The sequence below is a fragment of the Lithobates pipiens genome, unplaced genomic scaffold (genome assembly GCF_037356315.1).
Source record: "Lithobates pipiens isolate NorthernLeopardFrog02 unplaced genomic scaffold, aLitPip1_a1.2 Scaffold_27, whole genome shotgun sequence".
NCBI classification, from domain to species: Eukaryota; Metazoa; Chordata; class Amphibia; order Anura; family Ranidae; genus Lithobates; species Lithobates pipiens.
This window is the reverse complement of record NW_027507788.1, coordinates 59,032,055-59,053,617: the sequence shown is the minus strand read 5'-3', so window position 1 is coordinate 59,053,617 and position 21,563 is coordinate 59,032,055. Positions and strand designations below refer to the sequence as shown.

General features: G+C 43.8%; 1 protein-coding gene across 3 annotated transcripts in view; it reads left to right on the top strand.

The window, feature by feature from the left end:
* The first annotated feature begins 419 nt into the window (after positions 1–419).
* Positions 420–21,563, top strand: part of SIK3 (SIK family kinase 3) — a 274,128-nt gene continuing 252,984 nt past the window's right edge. For all 3 annotated transcript variants that reach the window (XM_077456978.1, XM_077456979.1, XM_077456977.1), the window contains exon 1: positions 420–634. In XM_077456978.1, the coding sequence (XP_077313104.1) occupies positions 482–634 (153 nt within the window). In that variant the 5' untranslated portion in view covers positions 420–481. The remainder of the gene's footprint in view (positions 635–21,563) is intronic.

Sequence of the window (21,563 nt, the reverse complement as noted above, 5' to 3'; positions counted from 1 at the left end):
GTGGGATGCCTTCATGTGATTGGTTTGTAAAACTGATGGGTTTAGTGCCACTTTAACAAAAATGAGAACTAGCGGAATGTTTGGCATCTCCCAATGAATGTGTGGTGAGCGGATCTCGCAGCACTCTGTAACCAAATCATATGTACAACTTCCATCCTGACACTATGCTTTCCCTATGGAGAGTCATTGTGGACGCTCAGCCCGCTGATAGCAGTGGCCCCAGGCCGTGTGATCCGTGTATGGCAGAGGACGGAATAACAGGAAATGAAGGTTTATTATGAGCGATGAGCTCTGCACACAGCGCCGCTGCTATTCCCGAGTAGGAGGAGTTAGCCGGTGACAAGCGCTCCGCACTGCTCCGCCCCCTCCCTTCCACTGACACAACGGCTCCGCCCATTCTCCCTCTGCCGTCAGCAGGTCACGCCTCCGTGACGTCAGGCCGCGGTGTCCGCCGGTCAGACCGGGACTTGCTAGCAAAAAGATGGCGGCCACAGCGCCCGGGGGTCCCGGGACACAACTCCCGCCGCACCGTTCGTCCCCGGCTCGGATTGGTTATTACGAATTAGACAGGACCATTGGCAAGGGCAACTTCGCCGTGGTGAAACTGGCCACGCACATCGTTACACGGGCAAAGGTAAGCGCGAGTGGAAGAAGGGGGGGGGGGGAATTCATGGAGGATCGTGGGGGCTCCGGAGGAAGCGGGTCAGGTGATGGCTGGGGGGGGGGGGGGGTCACATGTACAGGGTAGGCCCCGGACATCGGGGGATCCGGGCTGATCTGCAAGGAGGATGTCATGTGACACCGTACAGTACAATGTGTGTGGGGGGCACTTGTCACCTCCGTGTCACCGGGAGCCCAGATAGGTGTCAACTGTTTAGTACTGATCACCACCTCCATGGATCACACTGCAGTCTGCTCCTTTTAATTCTGCTCCGCGCCGTCCTCTTCTTCTTCTGCTCCGCGCCGTCCTCTTCTTCTTCTGCTCCGCGCCGTCCTCTTCTTCATCTGCTCCGCGCCGTCCTCTTCTTCTTCTTCTTCTTCTTCTTCTTCTTCTGCTCGGCGCCATCCGCGTTGTCCTCTTCTGCTCGGCGCCGTCCTCTTCTTCTTCTTCTGCTCGGCGTCCTCTTCTTCTTCTTCTGCTCGGCGTCCTCTTCTTCTTCTTCTGCTCGGCGTCCTCTTCTTCTGCTCGGCGTCCTCTTCTTCTTCTTCTGCTCGGTGTCCTCTTCTTCTTCATCTTCTTCTTCTGCTCGGCGTCCTCTTCATCATCATCATCATCTTCTTCTTCTGCTCGGCGTCCTCTTCATCATCATCATCATCTTCTTCTTCTGCTCGGCGTCCTCTTCATCATCATCATCATCATCTTCTTCTTCTGCTCGGCGTCCTCTTCATCATCATCATCATCTTCTTCTTCTGCTCGGCGTCCTCTTCATCATCATCATCATCTTCTTCTTCTGCTCGGCGTCCTCTTCATCATCATCATCTTCTTCTTCTGCTCGGCGTCCTCTTCATCATCATCATCATCTTCTTCTTCTTCTGCTCGGCGTCCTCTTCATCATCATCATCATCTTCTTCTTCTTCTGCTCGGCGTCCTCTTCATCATCATCATCATCATCTTCTTCTTCTGCTCGGCGTCCTCTTCATCATCATCATCATCTTCTTCTTCTGCTCGGCGTCCTCTTCATCATCATCATCATCTTCTTCTTCTGCTCGGCGTCCTCTTCATCATCATCATCTTCTTCTTCTGCTCGGCGTCCTCTTCTTCTTCATCTTCTTCTTCTGCTCGGCGTCCTCTTCATCATCTTCATCTTCTTCTTCTACTCGGCGTCCTCTTCATCATCTTCATCTTCTTCTTCTGCTCGGCGCCCTCTTCTTCTTCTTCGTCCTCTTCTTCTTCTGCTCGGCGCCCTCTTCTTCTTCTTCGTCTTCTTCTTCTGCTCGGCGCCGTCCTCTTCTCCGTGCCGTCCTCTTCTCCGCGCCGTCCTCTTCTTCTTCTTCTTCTTCTTCTTCTTCTTCTGCTCGGCGCCGTCCTCTTCTTCTTCTTCTGCTCGGCGCCGTCCTCTTCTTCTTCTTCTGCTCGGCGTCCTCTTCTTCTTCTTCTGCTCGGCGTCCTCTTCTTCTTCTTCTGCTCGGCGTCCTCTTCTTCTTCTTCTGCTCGGCGTCCTCTTCTTCTTCTTCTGCTCGGTGTCCTCTTCTTCTTCATCTTCTTCTTCTGCTCGGCGTCCTCTTCATCATCATCATCATCTTCTTCTTCTGCTCGGCGTCCTCTTCATCATCATCATCATCTTCTTCTTCTGCTCGGCGTCCTCTTCATCATCATCATCATCATCTTCTTCTTCTGCTCGGCGTCCTCTTCATCATCATCATCATCTTCTTCTTCTGCTCGGCGTCCTCTTCATCATCATCATCATCTTCTTCTTCTGCTCGGCGTCCTCTTCATCATCATCATCTTCTTCTTCTGCTCGGCGTCCTCTTCATCATCATCATCATCTTCTTCTTCTTCTGCTCGGCGTCCTCTTCATCATCATCATCATCATCTTCTTCTTCTGCTCGGCGTCCTCTTCATCATCATCATCATCTTCTTCTTCTGCTCGGCGTCCTCTTCATCATCATCATCATCTTCTTCTTCTGCTCGGCGTCCTCTTCATCATCATCATCTTCTTCTTCTGCTCGGCGTCCTCTTCTTCTTCATCTTCTTCTTCTGCTCGGCGTCCTCTTCATCATCTTCATCTTCTTCTTCTACTCGGCGTCCTCTTCATCATCTTCATCTTCTTCTTCTGCTCGGCGTCCTCTTCTTCTTCTTCTTCGTCCTCTTCTTCTTCTGCTCGGCGCCCTCTTCTTCTTCTTCGTCCTCTTCTTCTTCTGCTCGGCGCCCTCTTCTTCTTCTTCGTCTTCTTCTTCTGCTCGGCGCCGTCCTCTTCTCCGTGCCGTCCTCTTCTCCGCGCCGTCCTCTTCTCCGCGCCGTCCTCTTCTCCGCGCCGTCCTCTTCTCCGCGCCGTCCTCTTCTCCGCGCCGTCCTCTTCTCCGCGCCGTCCTCCTCTCCACATCCTTTTGCTCCTTGCCCTTCTCATCCTGTTTATCCTGCTTAAATAGGAGTCGTGTGCAGACATTGCTAAAAATTCCTTTTAAAAGTAAACACCAGGATGACAAAATATGCCCCCTCCAAACTTCAAGGGTAAATACTTATTGGGTCTAGGGAGTAGAAGACTATTATGTAATTATCTTCTTCCTGGCTTTCCTCAAAACAACACTTTTGTGTGTCTCCTGTGAGGCCAGGAAGAGAGGCGAGTGGGGCTGCAGTTGGACAGCTCTGGATTGGTGATGGCGGTGGGTAGATTAGGTAGTTTAGAGAAAGCATTAAAGCGGGAGTAAACCCGCTGAAGTTTTTTGTTTTTGTTTTGTTTTTTGACCTGCAAAGGAAAAGGCGGTGCATACTAGCTCATTATGAAATACTTGCCTTAGAACGAGGCCCCCTGGACTTCACACTAATTTAAAGTGATAGCAAAAGTTACAAATTCTTTATTTAAATAAAAAAATATGTTATTCTTGCCTGCTCTTTACAACAGTATTGAACAAAGCGATCCCTTACTACTTTTTCAGACCTCCACTGGTGCTGTCTGCAACTTCTTCCTCTGCATGCCCCCTCAGCAAGCCAGGAGCTAATGGGGCACTCCTGAGTGCACTCTCCTGAGCCGGCCTGTGTGTGTCCATAAGTCTCACCCTGCTATCACCTCACAGGGGTTTGAGTGAGGCTATGGCTCCAGTTGCTCTCGGTGTCTCCTGTGAGGCCAGGAAAAGAGGAGAGCGGGGCTTCAGCTGGGACAGCTCTGGATTGTGGGTGGGTAGATTAGGTAGTTGGGATAATGCATTAAGGTAAAAAAACTATTTTGAGTTTAGAAGCACTTTAGCCCCTGTGAGGGTCATTTTTAGAGTGGGGTTCTAAAGCATATCTGAACCCAAAAACAAAAATGTCATATATTGCAGAATATCATCCTTTTCTATTCGTTTTCATCTTTTAAGGGGAATTGACCAAATCTGGAGCAGCTGTACACGGCAACCAGTTAGCTTTCATTTTGAAAGTTTTTAATTAAAGGCACAGATACCTTAGGTCTGACGCCTGTGAGCTCCCTCAACAGCGCTGGCATCTCCTCCCCGGGTCCTTCTGTGTGCCAGTCTTGGGCTGTTCCAATTGGCTGGCGCAGGATGACATCACTCTAGCGCATATGCTGGAGTGCAGTCATCCCAGCACACTAGCGGTGTTCCAGAATGTAAACTGAGCAGCATGCGGGTAACTCGTAGATTCCAGGGAGGATTGCAATCAAGCAGGTAAGTGTGCTTTTTGCAGAGGGAACATTGCAATACAAAAGCCTGCCTGTTTTGAAATGTTTGACTTTCTACATTTAGTTCCACTTGAAGGCGGCATTCGCTGACCATCCCCGTGGCAAGAATCTATTTTCCTGTGGCTGGGGTTGGCAGCCATGTGCGGATAGTTTGGCCACTTTGTGTGCATCCAGCCATGATCATCGCAGGTAATCGCTGGCTGTGTGAACTGTCTGGAATAGCTGTCATTGCACTGTACGGCTCTGGTTGTAGCTACCTACATACAACTGTCAATCCCACCTACAGGAATTAGATTGGCAGTGTGGTTATATGTCTGTGTGAATGCAGCCCTATGATGTTAGAAACTGATTGCTATACGGAGCTGCTCTAATTTTAATGAATCCCTCTTATTTTTTTCCTTTCAACCTCGTTCGCATAGTCCCAAAGCATTATAGGGCAATTTACCTCATGTCCTATTGTTTCAGCACACACCAATGTGTGCTGCCTTGGTGCCCACTGAAAAAGGTAGGATAGGTTGCATTTTTGCCCTGCTTGTGTTGGCACACTGCACATAACACTTGTTGAGAATGTTAAAAAAGAAAACAAATGCAGCTACCACATCTAAGGGCTGTTGAGCTGCAATATATTACCTTTTGTTTATATGTATTTTAAGTCAGTATTTCGCATACCATTTTACCTCAGGGAAAACCCTTAATACATCTGAGGTCTTGGGGAGCCCCTATATCTTCAGGTCAGAGTACATTAGCTTGATAAGAACGCTGCAGAATGTTTTAAAAATAAGAATAAAAAAAGGTATACAAGTATTTGACACCCAGTCCAGATTATTTTACAACACTCCTCTGCTTTATATGGCAATGATGATGAAATAATAATGTCCAGAAAAGAAACAAACTGTGAGGATTGTAGTGTCTGTTTACACCACTTGTCAATGAGAAATTACCCTCTTATCTTGGTCAATGGAAAAATGCCCCTTCGTTGGTGATCAGTGGAGAAGTGACCCCTTACATTGGTGGTCAGTGGAGAGGTGCCCATTTGGGTTTAGCCATCAGTGGAGAGATGCCCCCTTAGGGTTGGCGATCGGGGGAGAGGTGCCCCCTTTGGTTTGGCGATCAGGGACGAGGTGCCCCCTCACGCTGAATGTCAGGAATTTTTTTTCCCGCTTAAATTAGTAGTCATTGTAGGATGGAGAATAATCTTCCAGTGTCGACTGCTCTAGGAACAACCCCTAGCATCCTTTGGAGGAACCCTAGGGTTCTATGGAACCTTACTTAAGGAAGCCTGCCATAAATAGAAAACTTGAGCCATGAAGGTGAGCTATATGTGTGTGTGTGTGTGTGTGTGTGTATATATATATATATATATATATATATATATATATATATATATAGTGTTTTTTGCTGTTTACAATGTAAAGTTCAATTTAAAGTAGACGTAAACCCAATTACTAAAACCCCTATATCTATAACATATTATGAATATAAAATGATACCTGCTTATTCTAACACGATTGTCCTTGTTTAGGCAATTCCTGACATAGAGTGACAACAATTTTGTCCCTGTATCCCACTTTTGCTCCTTTCTGTTTTCATTCTGTCACATGTACATCTGTTGAAGACTACAAGTGGGTTGCACTGATGCTCAATGTGCAGGCATGTTCCTTTTTCTCCAACAGGGAGCCTGCCCTGAGTAATGACGTAGAAATGGTTGGAGTGTTTGCATATGCATACAAAGAGGCTGCATGAGATCAGTCTGTGGGTTGGGGATACATCTACTTGAATATAGGGGCTAATATGGTGCTCATGATTTATTTTAGAGATGCACTGAAATTTCGGCTGCCAAAAATTATCGTCTGAAAATGTTTATCAGTGTTTGCTGATAGAGAAAAGGGTGCTGATAATGCTGCCAAAAACGCATTTGATTTTCCCACGATTTTATCGTTTCATAGGTCATCTGACCCAAAAACGTAATATCAGTATTCATCAGTATTGATGCATTCTTGCTGCTTTTTTAATGCATTTCAAAGGGTAGGTGCATTTTTGGTGCAGTTGTGTGTGTTTTTTTTTTTATTTCTTAAACTGACCAAAGATGCAGCAAGCTACACCGCAACGGAAGTGCAATGGATCCGTGTGAAGACTGCTACTGACTAATACATAGACTTTAAAGGGATGTATTTTTATTGAGCTTTTCTTGTGCTGATAATGGCCGACAATGTAATATTTATGATGTTAAGTAAAAAGCCGAATATAATACAATATTTTATATATTAAAAAAACAGGGAGTTGCACTTTTTAAGAACATTTGGGTGCCGGAACTGAAAATTAAGGATGCACGTGGCTGAAATAGAAAATATTAACTATCATTTTCTGTTTTGGCCACTTGCATCCTTAATTTTCAGTTTTGGCACCCAAATTTTCTTTAAGTGCACCTCCCTTTTATTTTTTTAAAGTACACGTGTTTAAATATACATTTGTTGTATTTTTTAAGTACAGTATAAAGTAACAAGGGAAATCTAAACTACGGTGTTTTAAGGATCTTGCTCAAACCATTTTGTCTGGTCCTGGTATATTTGTTAAAATATATGAAGTTAAGAGGTATGGCTAATTGATATTGGCTTTGTACTTATGGAAAAACTGTATTAATGACAGCAGTGTATGCGTTTAGGAAATTCCAAATCTTCTGCTTTTATTGAAGTGGATTCCTATACGGTTTTGCAAGTTCTATGGCACGTTTTGTGATTTGCAGCCTGTGGTGGTGGATGGGATTTAGTTGAAAATAGCATCCTCCTAGAGAAAAATGCCTGGTATGCTTGGCCTAAAGAACAAGAAATTACTCTTTTTAGTTTCTAATTGAACGTGAGATCACGTTGGTAAAGGTCAGTACCAATCTTAGATAGTTGAAGCCAGCTAGACATTGTTGGCCCACTGCTTGTTGTGAGCTGTTGGTGAATGCTCACCTTACCATGCTTTGGCTATCAGAACTGATCAGCAGGGCCCTGAACCCTGCTTTTGCCCACCTTTTGTGAATAAGGTCCCCAAAGTTGCCAAAGGTAACCATTTAACAATAACTGATATATGGGAGTGTTTAGTGCTGATCACCTGTTTTAGGTAGGTTGTAGATCTTCACTCTTCTTAGTTAGAGCGGTAGTAAACCCAGTTTCAAAAAAACGCTTACATTCCGGGCATGCCGGAAATGCTAACTTTTACATTGGTTGTGCTCTCAACCAAACTTTCAAACCATCCAAAGGCTGGTTTCGTAACTGATCACGTGCAGCATTATGGCAGTTGAAGAATCATTAGAGGCCAAGATGGCAGCTTCCTTGACTGAAAACGATAGAAGGGTTTACTTCCACTTTAATAAATTTGTATCTCCAGTATGGTGACACCCTTTCAAAGGCCTTTCGATAATTGAAAAGCAAACTTCCTTCATCAAAATGCAACTTGTTAAATATTTTTTCAATAATCAAAGTTTTAAAGGTCCCCCCCCCCCCCCCAAAGTGTAGTAACGGTAGAAAATTTGTATAAATATGTGACAATAAGGACATATTGATAAAGGATTGAGCTACATTGCAGAGATATTTAGGAACCCAAGCTTGTGTTTACCCTTGGTTGCGGTTGAGTTAACTGGTAATATGTTTTGGGGGGGCGAGTAGTATTGTAGTCTGGGGTAGTGATCCTATGTAGTCTGTGGGATTTTCCTTTTTGAGTCCTTAGCAGGGTGGTGGGGTGAGTTATCTTGTGAAAAAGCAGCGTAAAGGGGGTCTACATCGAGAGGGAAGGTGCTCTACTGGGCCTCCAGAGCTCCCTATAGCAGATTGGTAGTAAGATTGTCCGCAAAGGTCAAACTATTTCAAGACAGTCTGGAAATTCATAGGTTAGTCATAAGGCGGTTGTATTGATCCTAGTAGTGGAACAATAGTGACTGGTACCAAGTAGAACACGTTTTTTCTTCTTAATTAATAAGGACTTAGTCACGTCTGCCATGTCACAGAATGAATGAATATTCTGGCAGCATTGATCAGGTGTACAAGGAAGAACTTTCTATACATATTTGTTGGACTGTTATTCAAAGAAAGAAATATGTGGTCTTTGGGAGGGATTATGCTGATTACTGTGGTTATTATGGGAAGTATAGCACATCACAATGGTATGGTTTTTCGAGTAGCACTGAAATGTCTTGTTGACTCGTTTGTTGTATATTGCCAAAATTACATTTTATTTTGGATAGATTATGACAAGGTTTAAATCATATCGTGATTTTTTTGATGTCTGTGCTCTTCTGGGGAGATTTTCCTTTTACATCCTGTCCTGCAGATACAAGAAGAAATGAGAGGAACTCCCATCTTAGACAAATGTCATCAGAACAGGTGTCCTCTTTCGAAAATTCATCACCACTTGTTCTGATGACAGCTCTAAAATGTTGGGATTTCCCCTTTGGGTTTTGGTGACGGGGTAACCAAGATAAATAGAAATGGGAATCTCTCCAGCTGGGACTCAATCAGCAATAAACATTTGACGGGCACTAAAGTAAAAAAGGTTTGACTTTACATAGTTTAGGAAAGCCTCTGAGTGGTGGGCAGCTTGAAATGTAACTCCTCTTCTGCCTCTTTTTTTAGGAGTAAGCAGGAAAAAAAATTTGATCATTAGTTTCTCTCTCACTCAGCAGTAATAATCTCTCCAGATACTTTGGTAGGTAGCATTGCTTTAGGAAGGGGTTGGAGTGGATGACATGAAGGCAGTAACATATGGGTTTGGTACCGTGGGTTGAAAGACAGAAAATGGCTCAATTACCCCCATCAACACGTTCAGTGTTGATGGTGGTACCCCCCACCATGGTATTGTTTTCTGACAGCGGGAAGTTTCCCAGCCATCAGAATATAATGACTACTGCTGTTGGCTATAGCTGGCGGCAGTCATTCCACAACCCCCCCCCAAAAGGCTGGTCGTATTGGAGTTGATCGATCAGTAGAATGAGCCTTCTCATAGACGGTTTACAATTTGTCTTTTTCCGGGTGACCTAACCACATTTTGATCTGTCTTTAAGCTGGTATTTCAGCCTCTCTTAACCTGATAAGGGTTGCGTTTTCAAATAGACCAAAATAGGCCATTTTGTGAATATAATGTGTGTAAGTTCCATGTGGTGGTCTTTCCTAGAATAGCACAGAGGTACTTTGTCTCTTCTGCTTCATAGAATAGGAGCAGAGCTGAATTGGAGATCTGTGAGTAACAGGAATGGGTCATTCTGAATTCGGGAAATTGTACTTCAGAAAAAGGAACAATATTCAGGCTTCTTAAAGCACATTATTCCTCTTTGTACTCTCCTAAACAACACTCAATGCTAGGGATGGGTGGGAAATGCAGTCCCCTGCTTTCATCTAGCTGTGGACCAGGTTTTACTGTGCTAGCTTTAGACACTTACAGAAATAAAGAGAATTTTTGAAAGACCCATCTGTTTAAGGTCTTGTTGGGTAATGTTTTTATATTTGTGGGCCTTTGCTGAGCATACTTGGGTCAGCAGCACTTTACTGAGATGGATTTTTATCTATTGCCTTCCCCCAAGACAGCTGGATCTCTGTTCTCCATGATGTGGGTACAAACATGAAAGTCTTCCCTGTGCTACAGGGTGGATTTGATTTAAATCACAAATTTACAAATCATGATTTAAATCGCTAGTAAAAAGACTTGATTTAAATCAACTCAATTTAAATCATAATTTTTAACCAGTTCCTGACCAGCGCACATCGATGTACGTCGGCAGAATGGCACAGGCAAGCATATTGGCGTACAGGTACGTCCAATCTTTAATGCCGCCCTGCCAACGCAAGCGCGCCGGCACGCTCGCGTGCTGGTCGGGACCCCCGTGAGTCCAGTCGCGGGTCCCGCGGACTCGATCGCCGCGAGCATACCCGCGATCGTCTCACCGGGCGGCTGAACGGTGAGATGCCGTTGTAAACAGCATCTCCCCATTCTGCCTAGCAACTAGTGACGCTGATTTCTGCTCCATGTGATTGGAGCAGAGATCAGTGTTCACTAAATGAAAGCCCATCCCCCAACAGTTAGTAACACACCCCTAGGTACACTTAACCCCTACACTGCCACCCACTGGTAAACCCCTTCACTGCCAGTGTCATTTACACAGGAATCACTGCATTTATATAGCAGTGATTGCTGTATAAATGACATTGGTCCCAAAAAAGTGTCAAAAATGTCCGATCTTTCCGCCATAATGTCGCAGTCACAATAAAGTAAGTAAAATGGGAGCTCAGGGGGGCTGCAGCATTACAGGACGTTATATAATGTGTGTGTGTATGTGTGTGTATATATATATATATATATATATATATATATATATATATATATTAATGTATGTTTGGGGGTTCTAAGTCATTTTCAAAAAAGGTTTAGACTTTAAGTGGTTAAACTGACCTCCTTTACAGACCAAAGTTAATCCCTTTGATCTAAAAGTGCTATATGTTACAATGTTTCTCTTTTGATGTGAGAAACTTGACAGGCTGCCTGTTTTTTTTATTTTTTTGAATTTATCTTTTATTTTTATAGCTGTTGACTTGAGCAGAGAACTCTCTGCGCTGAATTGAGAAAATGCTTTTTTTTTTAAGATCAGAAGGGGAGTAGAATCGCGATCTCGATTCTTTAACAGTTAGTCATGCAGGTCTAATGCTGCCATGATCGATCACTTATGTGATGTAGCAAATAGAAAAAGTTTAAAGGGAACAGATAAGAACTTATTTGTTCTTATCTGTTCCCTTTAAACTTTTTCTATTTGCTACTTATCGGGGATGTGGATTCAATACTCTGTCTCAAAAAAAAAAAAAAAAAAAAAAAAAAAAAAAAAAAAAAATATATATATATATATATATATATATATATATATATATATATATATATATATATATATATATATAATTTATTCCACTTATGTAACGTAAGCACTTATTCTTGCTGGTAGTTAGAATCTTTAATATTTAGTTTCCTATTTAGAATAATAAGCTGTGTCTGGTTAGTAAAATGGCAATATCAGAATTTACAGCCTCATGCTACATAACTAAGCTCCATTTCATGCTGAATAAACTAAATTATTAATGTATCCTAAATGGAAAGCTAGATTTTAGATCTTCCTTTTTTTTTTTTCTCCAAAAGCATTTTAGTAAAACAAATTTGATCCAAAAAATCTGATAAGTTTTTATCCACCCTGCTGTGCCGTGTGTGTGCCAATGCTCATTTGGTTGCTGGGTTTTGCATCTATGGTGAGCTCCAATCTAACATTTTTATAGGCACCACCAATTTAAACGTGATCTGGATTTCTGCCTAGATAAAGACCCAGATACAGACTTCAGACATGTTGAGGATTTATAAAAAAAAATTCTTCTCACAATGTGCTGCTGACTTCAGCGGTGCATGTGCACCGGAGATTCTCGGCTGAAAGTCCGACAGACACCAGATCCTGCCGGGAATAAAGCTCCCTCGCGCATGCGCCAGAGTGACAACATTGCGGCTCCGGCCACTCACATCACCGGAGCCGCGATACCCAGAAGACACGGCGAGGGAACATGTCCTCTCCCTTGGCGTGGACCGAGTGAGATGCCAGCGCCTCGTTCTAAGGTAAGTATTTATTTCATAATGACTAGCTCATTATGCTATTTTCCCTTGCAGGTGTGTAAAAAAAATAAATAATAAATAAATAAATAAATCAGCGGGTTTACTCAGGCTTTAAATTGCAGCTCACCAATCCTTATATATAGTGGCTGCATTTGAATTTTGGCCTTTCTTTTTACTTGGTGATGTAGCCATTAGGTCTGTTATATATTTTTTTTCAACTTCCTTCAACATACCAAGTTGTCCATTAAAAGTTGCAGTTGGAGGGTTTAAAGGTCTCGTGCACATTGGGCGTTTGTCCAGCTCCTCGCCTTCTGCCCTGGCAGGTGAAAAGCCGTGTAAAGTACCTAAGACCTCTTTCATACTGGGGTGGTTTTAGGTGCTTTAGTGTTGGAAATGGCCTCTGCTAAGCGCCTGAAAACCGCCTCCCTTTCATTGAAGTGTGACTTTTGACATTGGGGCGGTGCGCTTGCGGGATGTTCTTAAAAGTCCTGCAAGTAGCACCTTTGTGGTGGAGTGGGAGCGCTGTATTTAGCACTCGCAAAACACCCTGCCCATTGAAATGAATGGCAGCAATTCAGAAGCGTCGCACCATTGGAGTTTTATACCCCTTCTTTGTGGTTAAAATTGCCCGCTAGTGGCCGAAAGGCGCTTTAGTGCTAAAGCGGCCTCGTGTGAAAGGGGCCCAAAGCATCAAATTGCAAATGGGCTTAGGTGTGTTTGAGTGTTCATTTATTCCATATAATAATAATAATTTTTTCTGGCCATAGAAATGAATGAACACTCCAGCTCTATAAGCACCTTGCCTATAGGCGTGCACTTTGGGTGATTTTTTTTTTTTTTTTTTCTGCAGAAATTGGAAATTGTTCTTTCCTGAATGATTTTTATTTTTTCTTATTGCCTCTAAATGCCTATGATTGGCTAACGTGGAGAAGCATTTAGATGCCAAAAAGCAGCGTTAATGCCCAGTGTGCATGTGGCCTAAAATGGGGGTGCTTACAATGATCAGCTTTTATGTAAATCCTTTATCCCAAAAGGAAAATACTGTTGCTGTAACTTCTTATACAGTATTAGCTGGAGTTGAGCTTCAAGTTATTAGTCAAGTCCATCTAGACCTGCTAGTATGCTACCCTCCCCCCAAGCTGACAATGCTGCTGTCCAAGGGTGGCTCCATTGCTCCCCTTTCCAGAGTGCAGACACCCTAAGGCCTCATTCACATGGGCACTATCAGTTTAGCCATGTTAAAAATGTTCTTAGGTTCTTATCCGTTTCTTCATCCGTTGTAAGTTCTGTTAATCTCCGTTTTTCATCGGTCTTCCGTTCCATTAACAGCGGTTTACATCCATTGATTTACCCATTTACGCATCTGTTTGATCCATTTACAGCAGTTATTGTGACTTTGATGAAATTACCCAGAAAGCATTGCTCCTCCCATGCTGCGTTGCAGTTTTCAGTAAGTGACTTGTCCTTGTGTGTGCTATCTGTGTAGTGCGATGGATTCCAACAATTTTTGTGTGAGTCCCACAAGCCTGGCCTTTCATGCACCAGGTTTATTGCTCCTGGGAGACATCTCTGGCCATGTTTCTCCTTAGGAATGTACTTCCAATGTACTTCCTATTGTCCAACTACTGCCTGCGGTTGAGTTCACATATAATGTTCAAAAAAACGGACAAGATTGGATACCGAGGTTAACGGATGGTTATCCGTTTGCCCATAGGAATGCATTGTAGTCCGTTGACGGATGGATGAAAAACAGATAGACAGGAAATGTGTTCCTGGTCAGATCACCAGGTGAAAATAAAAAACAAAAAGCCGCCTTCTTCATTTTCTGGCTGGAGGATGTCTAGCATCATCTACTGTGTCTTGCAAAAGTATTCACTGATAATTGGCATGTGCGTATGTATTCACCCCTTTTGTTATGAAGCCCATAAAAAGCTCTGGTGCAACCAATTACCTGCAGAAGTCACATAATTAGTGAGATGATGTCCACCTGTGTGCAATTGTCATTACATATACACACCTTGTTGAAAGGCCCCAGAGGCTGCAACACCTAAGCAAGAGGCACCACTAACCAAACACTGCCATGAAGACCAAGGAACTCTCCAAACAAGTAAGGGACAATGTTGTTGAGAAGTACAAGTCAGGGTTAGGTTAAAAAAAAAAAAAAAAAAAAAATCAAAATCTTTGATGATCCCTAGGAGTACCATCAAATCCATCATAACCAAATGGAAAGAACATGGCACAACAGCAAACCTGCCAAGAGACGGCCACACACCAAAACTCGCAGACCGGGCAAGGAGGCATTAATCAGAGAGGCAGCAAAGAGACCTAAGGTAACCATGGAGGAGCTGCAGAGTTCCACAGCAGAGACTGGAGTATCTGTACATAGGACGACAATAAGCCGGCCGCTCCATAGAGTTGGGCTTTATGGCAGAGTGGCCAGAACAAAGCCATTACTTTTAGCAACAAAAACAAAACGACACGTTTTGAGTTTGTGAAAAGGCACGTGGGAGACTCTCAAAATGTATGGAGGAAGGTGCTCTGATGAGACTAAAATTTTGCTTTATGGCCATCAATGAAAACGCTATGTCTGCCGCAAACCCAACACATCACATCACATCACCCAAAGAACACAGTGAAACATGGTGGTGGCAGCTTCATGCTGTGGGGATGTTTTTCAGCAGTCGGGACTGGGAAACTGGTCAGAGTTGAGGGAAAGATGGATGGCGCTAAATACAGGGATATTCTTGATCAAAACCTGTACCAATCTGTGTGTGATTTGAGGCTAGGATGGAGGTTCACCTTCCAGCAGGACAATGAAACCAAACACACTGCTAAAGCAACACTTGAGTGTTTTAATGGGAAACATGTAAATGTGGTGGAATGGCCTAGTCCAAAGCCCAGACCTCAATCCAATAGAAAATCTGTCAGACTTAAAGATTGCTGTTCACAAACGCAAACCATCCAACATGAAGGAGCCGGAGCAGTTTTGCCAGGAGGAATGGGCAAAATTCCCAGTTGTAAGATGTGGCAGGCTCATAGAGACTTATCCAAAGCGACTTATCCAATAGCCTCAATAGGCGCCTCTACAAAGTATTGACTAGGAGTGTGAATAGTTATTCACGTTGAATTTTTCTGTTATTTTGTCTTATTTGTTTGCTTCACAATAAAAAAAAAAAAATCTTCCAAGTCGTGGGCATGTTCTGTAAATTGATGCAAATCCTCAAACAATCCATATTAATTCCAGGTTGTGAGGCAACAAAACACTAAAAATGCCAAGGGGGGTGAATACTTTTGCAAGGCACTGTAATTTTTTTTATTCTTTCAGCTCCTTCAATTTGTTAGATCTTGGTTCTTTAAAAATGGCTGCGTGTGGATTGAAATTCGGATGGTTCTGTCTATGGGCAGGCTGGTTGTGCTGCTATCGATCAACTTTAGTACATCCAGCCTGTCAGTCATTTTTCGTTTGATCACTGCTGCTGGAAACACTTATCATTGGGATACCCCCATTAACCCTGACTCTGTAGATGGGGGAATTAAGAATTTTTCTGTCCTTGAAGCTGTGGTTCAACACACTAATGTGTGGCTGACTTAAGGCATGTGATTTGAGTGTATGTGTGTTACCTGGATGTGATGGATTCAGAGGTAATAACTACAACCATATTACAGGCTGTGCAGACACTGTTCATCTCTATGGTGATTGCACACGTCAGTACAGATTGGCACTATTTACCAAGCTTGAAATAGTGTGTCTAGTATTTGGAATGCTTACTGTGTGTGGTTAACACTGCTCTGTCTTGAGTGAACAAAGTTTCACTGTAGAGATCTGTGTTATCTTCTATGATTGTGTGGCCTGTGGGCAGGTTGTTTTGAACACAGCACCATCTACCATAGTTGTGTATGGGGCCCTACAGCTATGAGCTGTCCTGCCTGAGTGCTAGGCTGCAACCAACCTTACACTACTACAATATGCTGAAGGGAAAGAGCAAAGCGGCCCCTTTCGTCTTCCTCCTTTTTTTTTTTTTTTTTTTTCTCTAATTCCTTTCTTGCTTTAGATTTTAGTATTATAAAAGAGTAACAGCTACTTCTGCAGTCGGGTAAAAAGGTGTGATGCTGTGGTTGAGTATATGACCAAATAAATCGTCTGAAAATCAAATATGTGAACAGGGGAAGTTATGACACGTGAGACACATTACACGTCACTTTCACCACTGTCTATGTATCCATTTATTGAGAAGTGCTAAATAAATTTGTATTGGACCCCTTTCACACGATCGGCCCGCAAAGATCTGCCTGCCTGTTTTTCAGGCAGATTTGAGCAGGCCGCCCATTGGCTGGGGGCAGGCGGGTGTCAGCGGAGATTTGTCTGACACCTGCCTGCCATCCGATCTGACAAGATCCGCTGAAAACAGACTGGGATGGCAATACGTTTGACATCCGTCCATCGGATCAAATCTAAACGGACAGGCTGCCCCTTTTAATCCGATCTTCCCGTAGAGAACAGCGGGGCTCTGATGGGTCCGTCCTTGCACAGTGAGCAGAGATGGACCTGTCATCCGCCTGCTCAGTGAGGATCGATGGAGCGATTCCCCCGCTGAGCTAGTGGAGTCCGCTGAGCAGATTTCCCCGCGTGAAAGGAACCTTAGGCCTCATTCACAAAGGCATATTTAAAGTGGTTGTAAATCCTCCACTTTCACTTTAGCTCATTGCAATCTATATAAAACAGGCAGCTGATCGCTGCCTGTGCAATTTCACCTACTTTTTCTGTTTCCTCATAATCCATCCTGCAATCTGTAATGACGTCTGCAGCGATTGCGCAGTTCATAGCTTCTTTAACGGCATGCTGTATGTGCCGTTTCACTATCCTCTGCATGCCGGGTTAGTTAACAACATTGAGAATGGCACACAATATGGTACTCTCCTCTCCTTCCTGGTTATCCCCTTGTGACTGTATAAAACGTCACGGGGGGGGGGGGGGGGGGGGGTTGAACCAGAACAGCACAGAGACGTGAGAGAGGCGATCGAGATAGAGGCTTGGTCGAGCGTGATCGAGCATGCACGAGATTTAAACAGGAAAACAAAGTAAGGGCGGAAATGATGTCCACAAAAGAATCAGCAATCGCTAGTAAAGATGGCGCAGCCAGTGCCTGGAAAAAATTACATTTTACAAAAGCTAAAAAAGGTATTTTAAAACATTGTTTTAGTCACCTTTTTATATGTGAATACATTGTTGGATCATTATATTAAAAAAAGTACAGGGTTTACTTTTTAAGTCTACATCCATGTAAAGGGCCGTGGTTGCCCTCAGAGGATGGACAGTTGTTACGTGCATCCTTGTGCAGACAGTTCCTTTCATGTCTTTTGGGATGCAGCTGCTGCTCTCAACTTGACATCTGTACAGGTGTGTGTCCTCAAACTTATACTGTCAGTGTTTGCGGACACACATCTGCGCTGATGTCGATTTGGGAATGGTGGCCCTTTGGCGTAGACGAAAAAAACACCATAGGGGTCCCCCCCAAAATCCACACCAGACCCTTATCCGAGCGCGCAGCCTGGCCGGTCAAGAAAGGGGGTGGGGACGAGCAAGCGCCCCCCCCCCCCCCTCCTGAACCTTACCAGGCCGCACGCCCTCGACATGTGGGGGGTGGGTGCTTTGGGGAAGGAGGGCGCCCTGCGGGCCCCTTCCCGACAACCCTGGCCATTGGTTGTCGGGGTCTGCGGGCGGGGGGCTTATCGGAATCCAGGATCCCCCTTTTAATAAGGGTGCCAGAAGATCCCGGCCCCCCACCTTATGTGACTGAGTATGGGGTACATTGTACCCCTACCCATTCACCTGGGGGGAAAAGTGTTGATAAAAAAAAAAAACACACCAGACAGGTTTTTAAAGTAATTTATTGGGCAGCTGCGGGGGTCTCTTCTGACTCCTCCGGCCTTTTCTCCGGTCTATGGTTCCTCTTCCGCTCTCCGATTCTTCTGCCGGGCTCCTCCGCTATCTTCTTCCAGCTCTTCTACTAGCATTGGCCCGGTCTTCTGCTTCGTCTTCTTCCCTCTTCTCTTCCTCCGATGTTGACAGGCCGCTCTCCCTCTGTAATGCGTTGCGCAACGACTTATATAGGCATGGGGCGTGGTCACTGGGTGATGTCACCCGGTGACCCTGCCCCTTATGACATCACAGTCCCAGGGCAATGCCCATGGTGACAATGCTGGCGCCAAAGAGAGGTTTTGTTCCCCCGCATTGCTGGACCCTGGGACAGGTGAGTGTCTGATTTTTTTTTTAAAAGTCAGCAGCTGCAGTATTTGTAGCTGCTGACTTTTTTATTTTTTTATTGGCTTTAAGGTAAAAAAAATCTCGCACTGGTTGTATTGCCTTCTCGTATCCCTTTCGATGCAGCGCTGTGCTCGTCTGCAATGAAGCTTCTCGCTCTCTCTACCTCCTCACGGGCACAGACACAGCAGTGGAAGCCATAGACTTCTGCTGTTATTTATATCCTCTGTGTTGAATGGGAAAGGGGTGGGCCGAGGCACACAAAGAAGCGCCAAAAGCACCTAGCATGGAAGTATAACCTGTTTGGAAAAATAAAGAAAATACCCCTTAAAACCACTTTGAGAGTGAAATGTAATTTTCTAATTGTCTAGCACTCAGCCCAGTTGAACCTTCGTATTGTACTTTTAAGTAATCTGCTTATGTTTTAATATCCCTGGTTGCTCTTTCTTCCCCCCCATTAACATGCTAATGCAATTTTGAATGAAACTTTGGTTTCAATGCATTTCTTATTTTAGACTCAATGGCGTTATCATTGGATCTCTGCGGAATGCAATGCAGGCTGATCGTGGCTGGTGGAGGGGAATGAATCCTGACATCACAGCACTGCCTCAACACTCAGCACTGATGCATACAGAGGATTGATGTTTAACCACTTCAGCCCTGGAAGGATTTACCCCCTTCCTGACCAGAGCACTTTTGTGATTTGGCACTGTCGCTTTAACTGACAATTGCGCGGTCGTGCGACGTTGCACCCAAAAAAAATTCCTTTCTTTCTCCCCCAATAGAGCTTTCTTTTGGTGGTATTTGATCACCTCTGCAGTTTTTATTTTTTGCGCTATAAACAAAAAGTGCGACAATTTTTAAAAAGCACAATATTTTTTACTTTTTGCTACAATAAATATCCCCCCCCCAAAAAAAAATCTAAAAAAACTTTTTTTTTTCCCTCAGTTTAGGCCGATTATGTATTCTTCTACATTTTTTTTTTTTTTGGTAAAAAAATAGCAATAAGCATACATTGATTGGTTTGCCCAAAAGTTATAGCATCTACAAAATACGGGATAATTTTAATGGCATTATTATTTTCTTTATTAGTAATGGCGGCGATCTGCGATTTTTATCGGGACTGCAACATTATGGCAGACACATTGGACACTTGACGCTATTTCGGGACCATTGTCATTTATACAGCGATCAGTGCTATAAAAATGCACCGATTACTGTGTAAATGACACTGGCAGGGAGGTGGTTAACCACTAGGGGGCAATCAAGGGGTTAAGTGTGTCCTAGGGCGTAATTCTAACTGGGGGGGTGGGCTACTACTCACATGACAGCGATCACTGCTGCTGATGACAGGGAGCAATGATCTGTGTCATATCACAAGGCAGAATGGGGAAATGCCTTGTTTACAAAGGCATCTCCCCATTCTTCCACTCTGTGACAGGATTGTGGTACACCTGGCAGACATCGAGTCACGGGGCATGTGGTGGGTGCGTGCTCCCACAATGTCGTATTTTAAAGGGGACGTACCTGTACGCCTTTTTGCCCACCCATGCCATTCTACCGACGTTTATCGTCATGCGGCAGTCAGGAAGGGGTTAAGGGGATATATGCAAATATCAAAATGCTTCGATGGGCAGTTGTCATTCTGGAGGTGGGGGCTTTCTAGGCAGGTGGTATTTGCATATACCTAGATGATGCACACGTGTTGCTGAGCCTCCATGAATGAAAGAACTAAAATCAAAACAATGAAAGGGGTAGCCAGTCATTCCAGCTGTAAGAATCCAGAAGATGCATCAAAAGAGCCTTGTGAAGGAGGCCTAACAGTTTGGTTGGGTGCTAAGGTAAGTGCTCTAGTACCAGTTCTTTGGCGCTCATGGCATGCGTTGATTGTAGCTGTTTGAGGAATAGTTAAAAGCGGGACTAAACCCACCAATTTTATGTTTTGGAACGTGCATGCAACATGGATTTTTGTTGTGGGGGGCGATCACTTTAATTCTCCTGCTGACCACATTGCGGAATGCTGATGCCTTAATAAGATGCCATCTGAAGAGAACCCTTGCAGTGTAGCTTTCCTATGTTTTCCGCTGTGCTCCGTGCTTTCTACAACTGACCCCTATGTCACTACAGGACACATTTGTCCAGGGGACCATCGTTGTCATGTCAAAAAGTGATGGGAAACCCCAAATTTTACATTTTTGTCCCCAAAATGACGAAAGTTGAGAGTAAGGGCCCTTTCACACGAGTGTTTAGTCGGAATCGCTCTGCTGGTTTTTCAGACCGTTCCAAACTGTCTATGAGCAGCTCTTACATCCGAGTCCATTACAAAGAGAAGATTTATGACCTTTTCCAGTTTGTGGACATAAACGGATATTGTCCATTCCGTTTACATCCATTTTTAGACAAACATGATTTTTGTCTATACTTAAGTCCTCCTATGACTTTATTTCTCAACAACTAAAAGAAATAGACACGTGAAAAACATCTGAATTGAGACGAATGTACAAACTGATGTAAAAGGAATCCATTTTCATGCATAGTTTTTATCGGTTTTCTGACTCAACGGACAAATATGAAAGGATCCAAAATTATTATTTGTTTAAAGTGGAACTTGAGTCAAAGGCCTAAAGCACACTGGACATTTTTACAGCTGCTGATTTTGGCTTCATATGCTTTTTTTTTTTTCTGCAGCCAGTGAACTCTCCAGTATGTTATCCTATGTGTCCATGTACACACGGGCAGTTATCTGCGTTTTTTTTTTTTTTTTTGGCAGGGGCATATTCTGGCTGGAAACCCCCCCCCGAACTAGTCGGTTTTAAGAGGAGTTTTTGAGCTGTAAACGCACTCTAACTCTGATAAAAGCTTAAAGTGTTTGTTATTTAAAAAAAAAAATGTTATACTTTCCTCCTCTGTGCAGTTGGTTTTGAACAGAGCAGCCTTGATTCTCCTCTTCTCGGGTCCCTCTTTGCTGCTCCTGGCCCCTCCCTCCTTTGAGTGCCCCTCAGCCAGTAGCTTTTTGGCTGACTGACTTTGACAGCCACTGGAGCCAATGGCACCACTGCTCTGTCTCAGCCAATGGGGAGGAGTGTTCTGGATGTCTGCAGGGATCGTGGACATCGCTGGAAAGAGGAGACGCTCAAGTAGGTAATTGGGGGGGTGCTGGGCAGGCTGCTGCACACAAGTTTTTTTTTTTTTTTTTTTTAGCTTTAATGCATAGATTGCATTAAGATAAAAAAAAAAATAAAAAAAATAAAAAAAAAAAAAACTTTCTGCCTTTACAACGCCTTTAAAGCAGACCTTCAGTCATTTTTTCAACTTGCCATCTATTAAATCATCTGCCCTTGTTGTTTTAA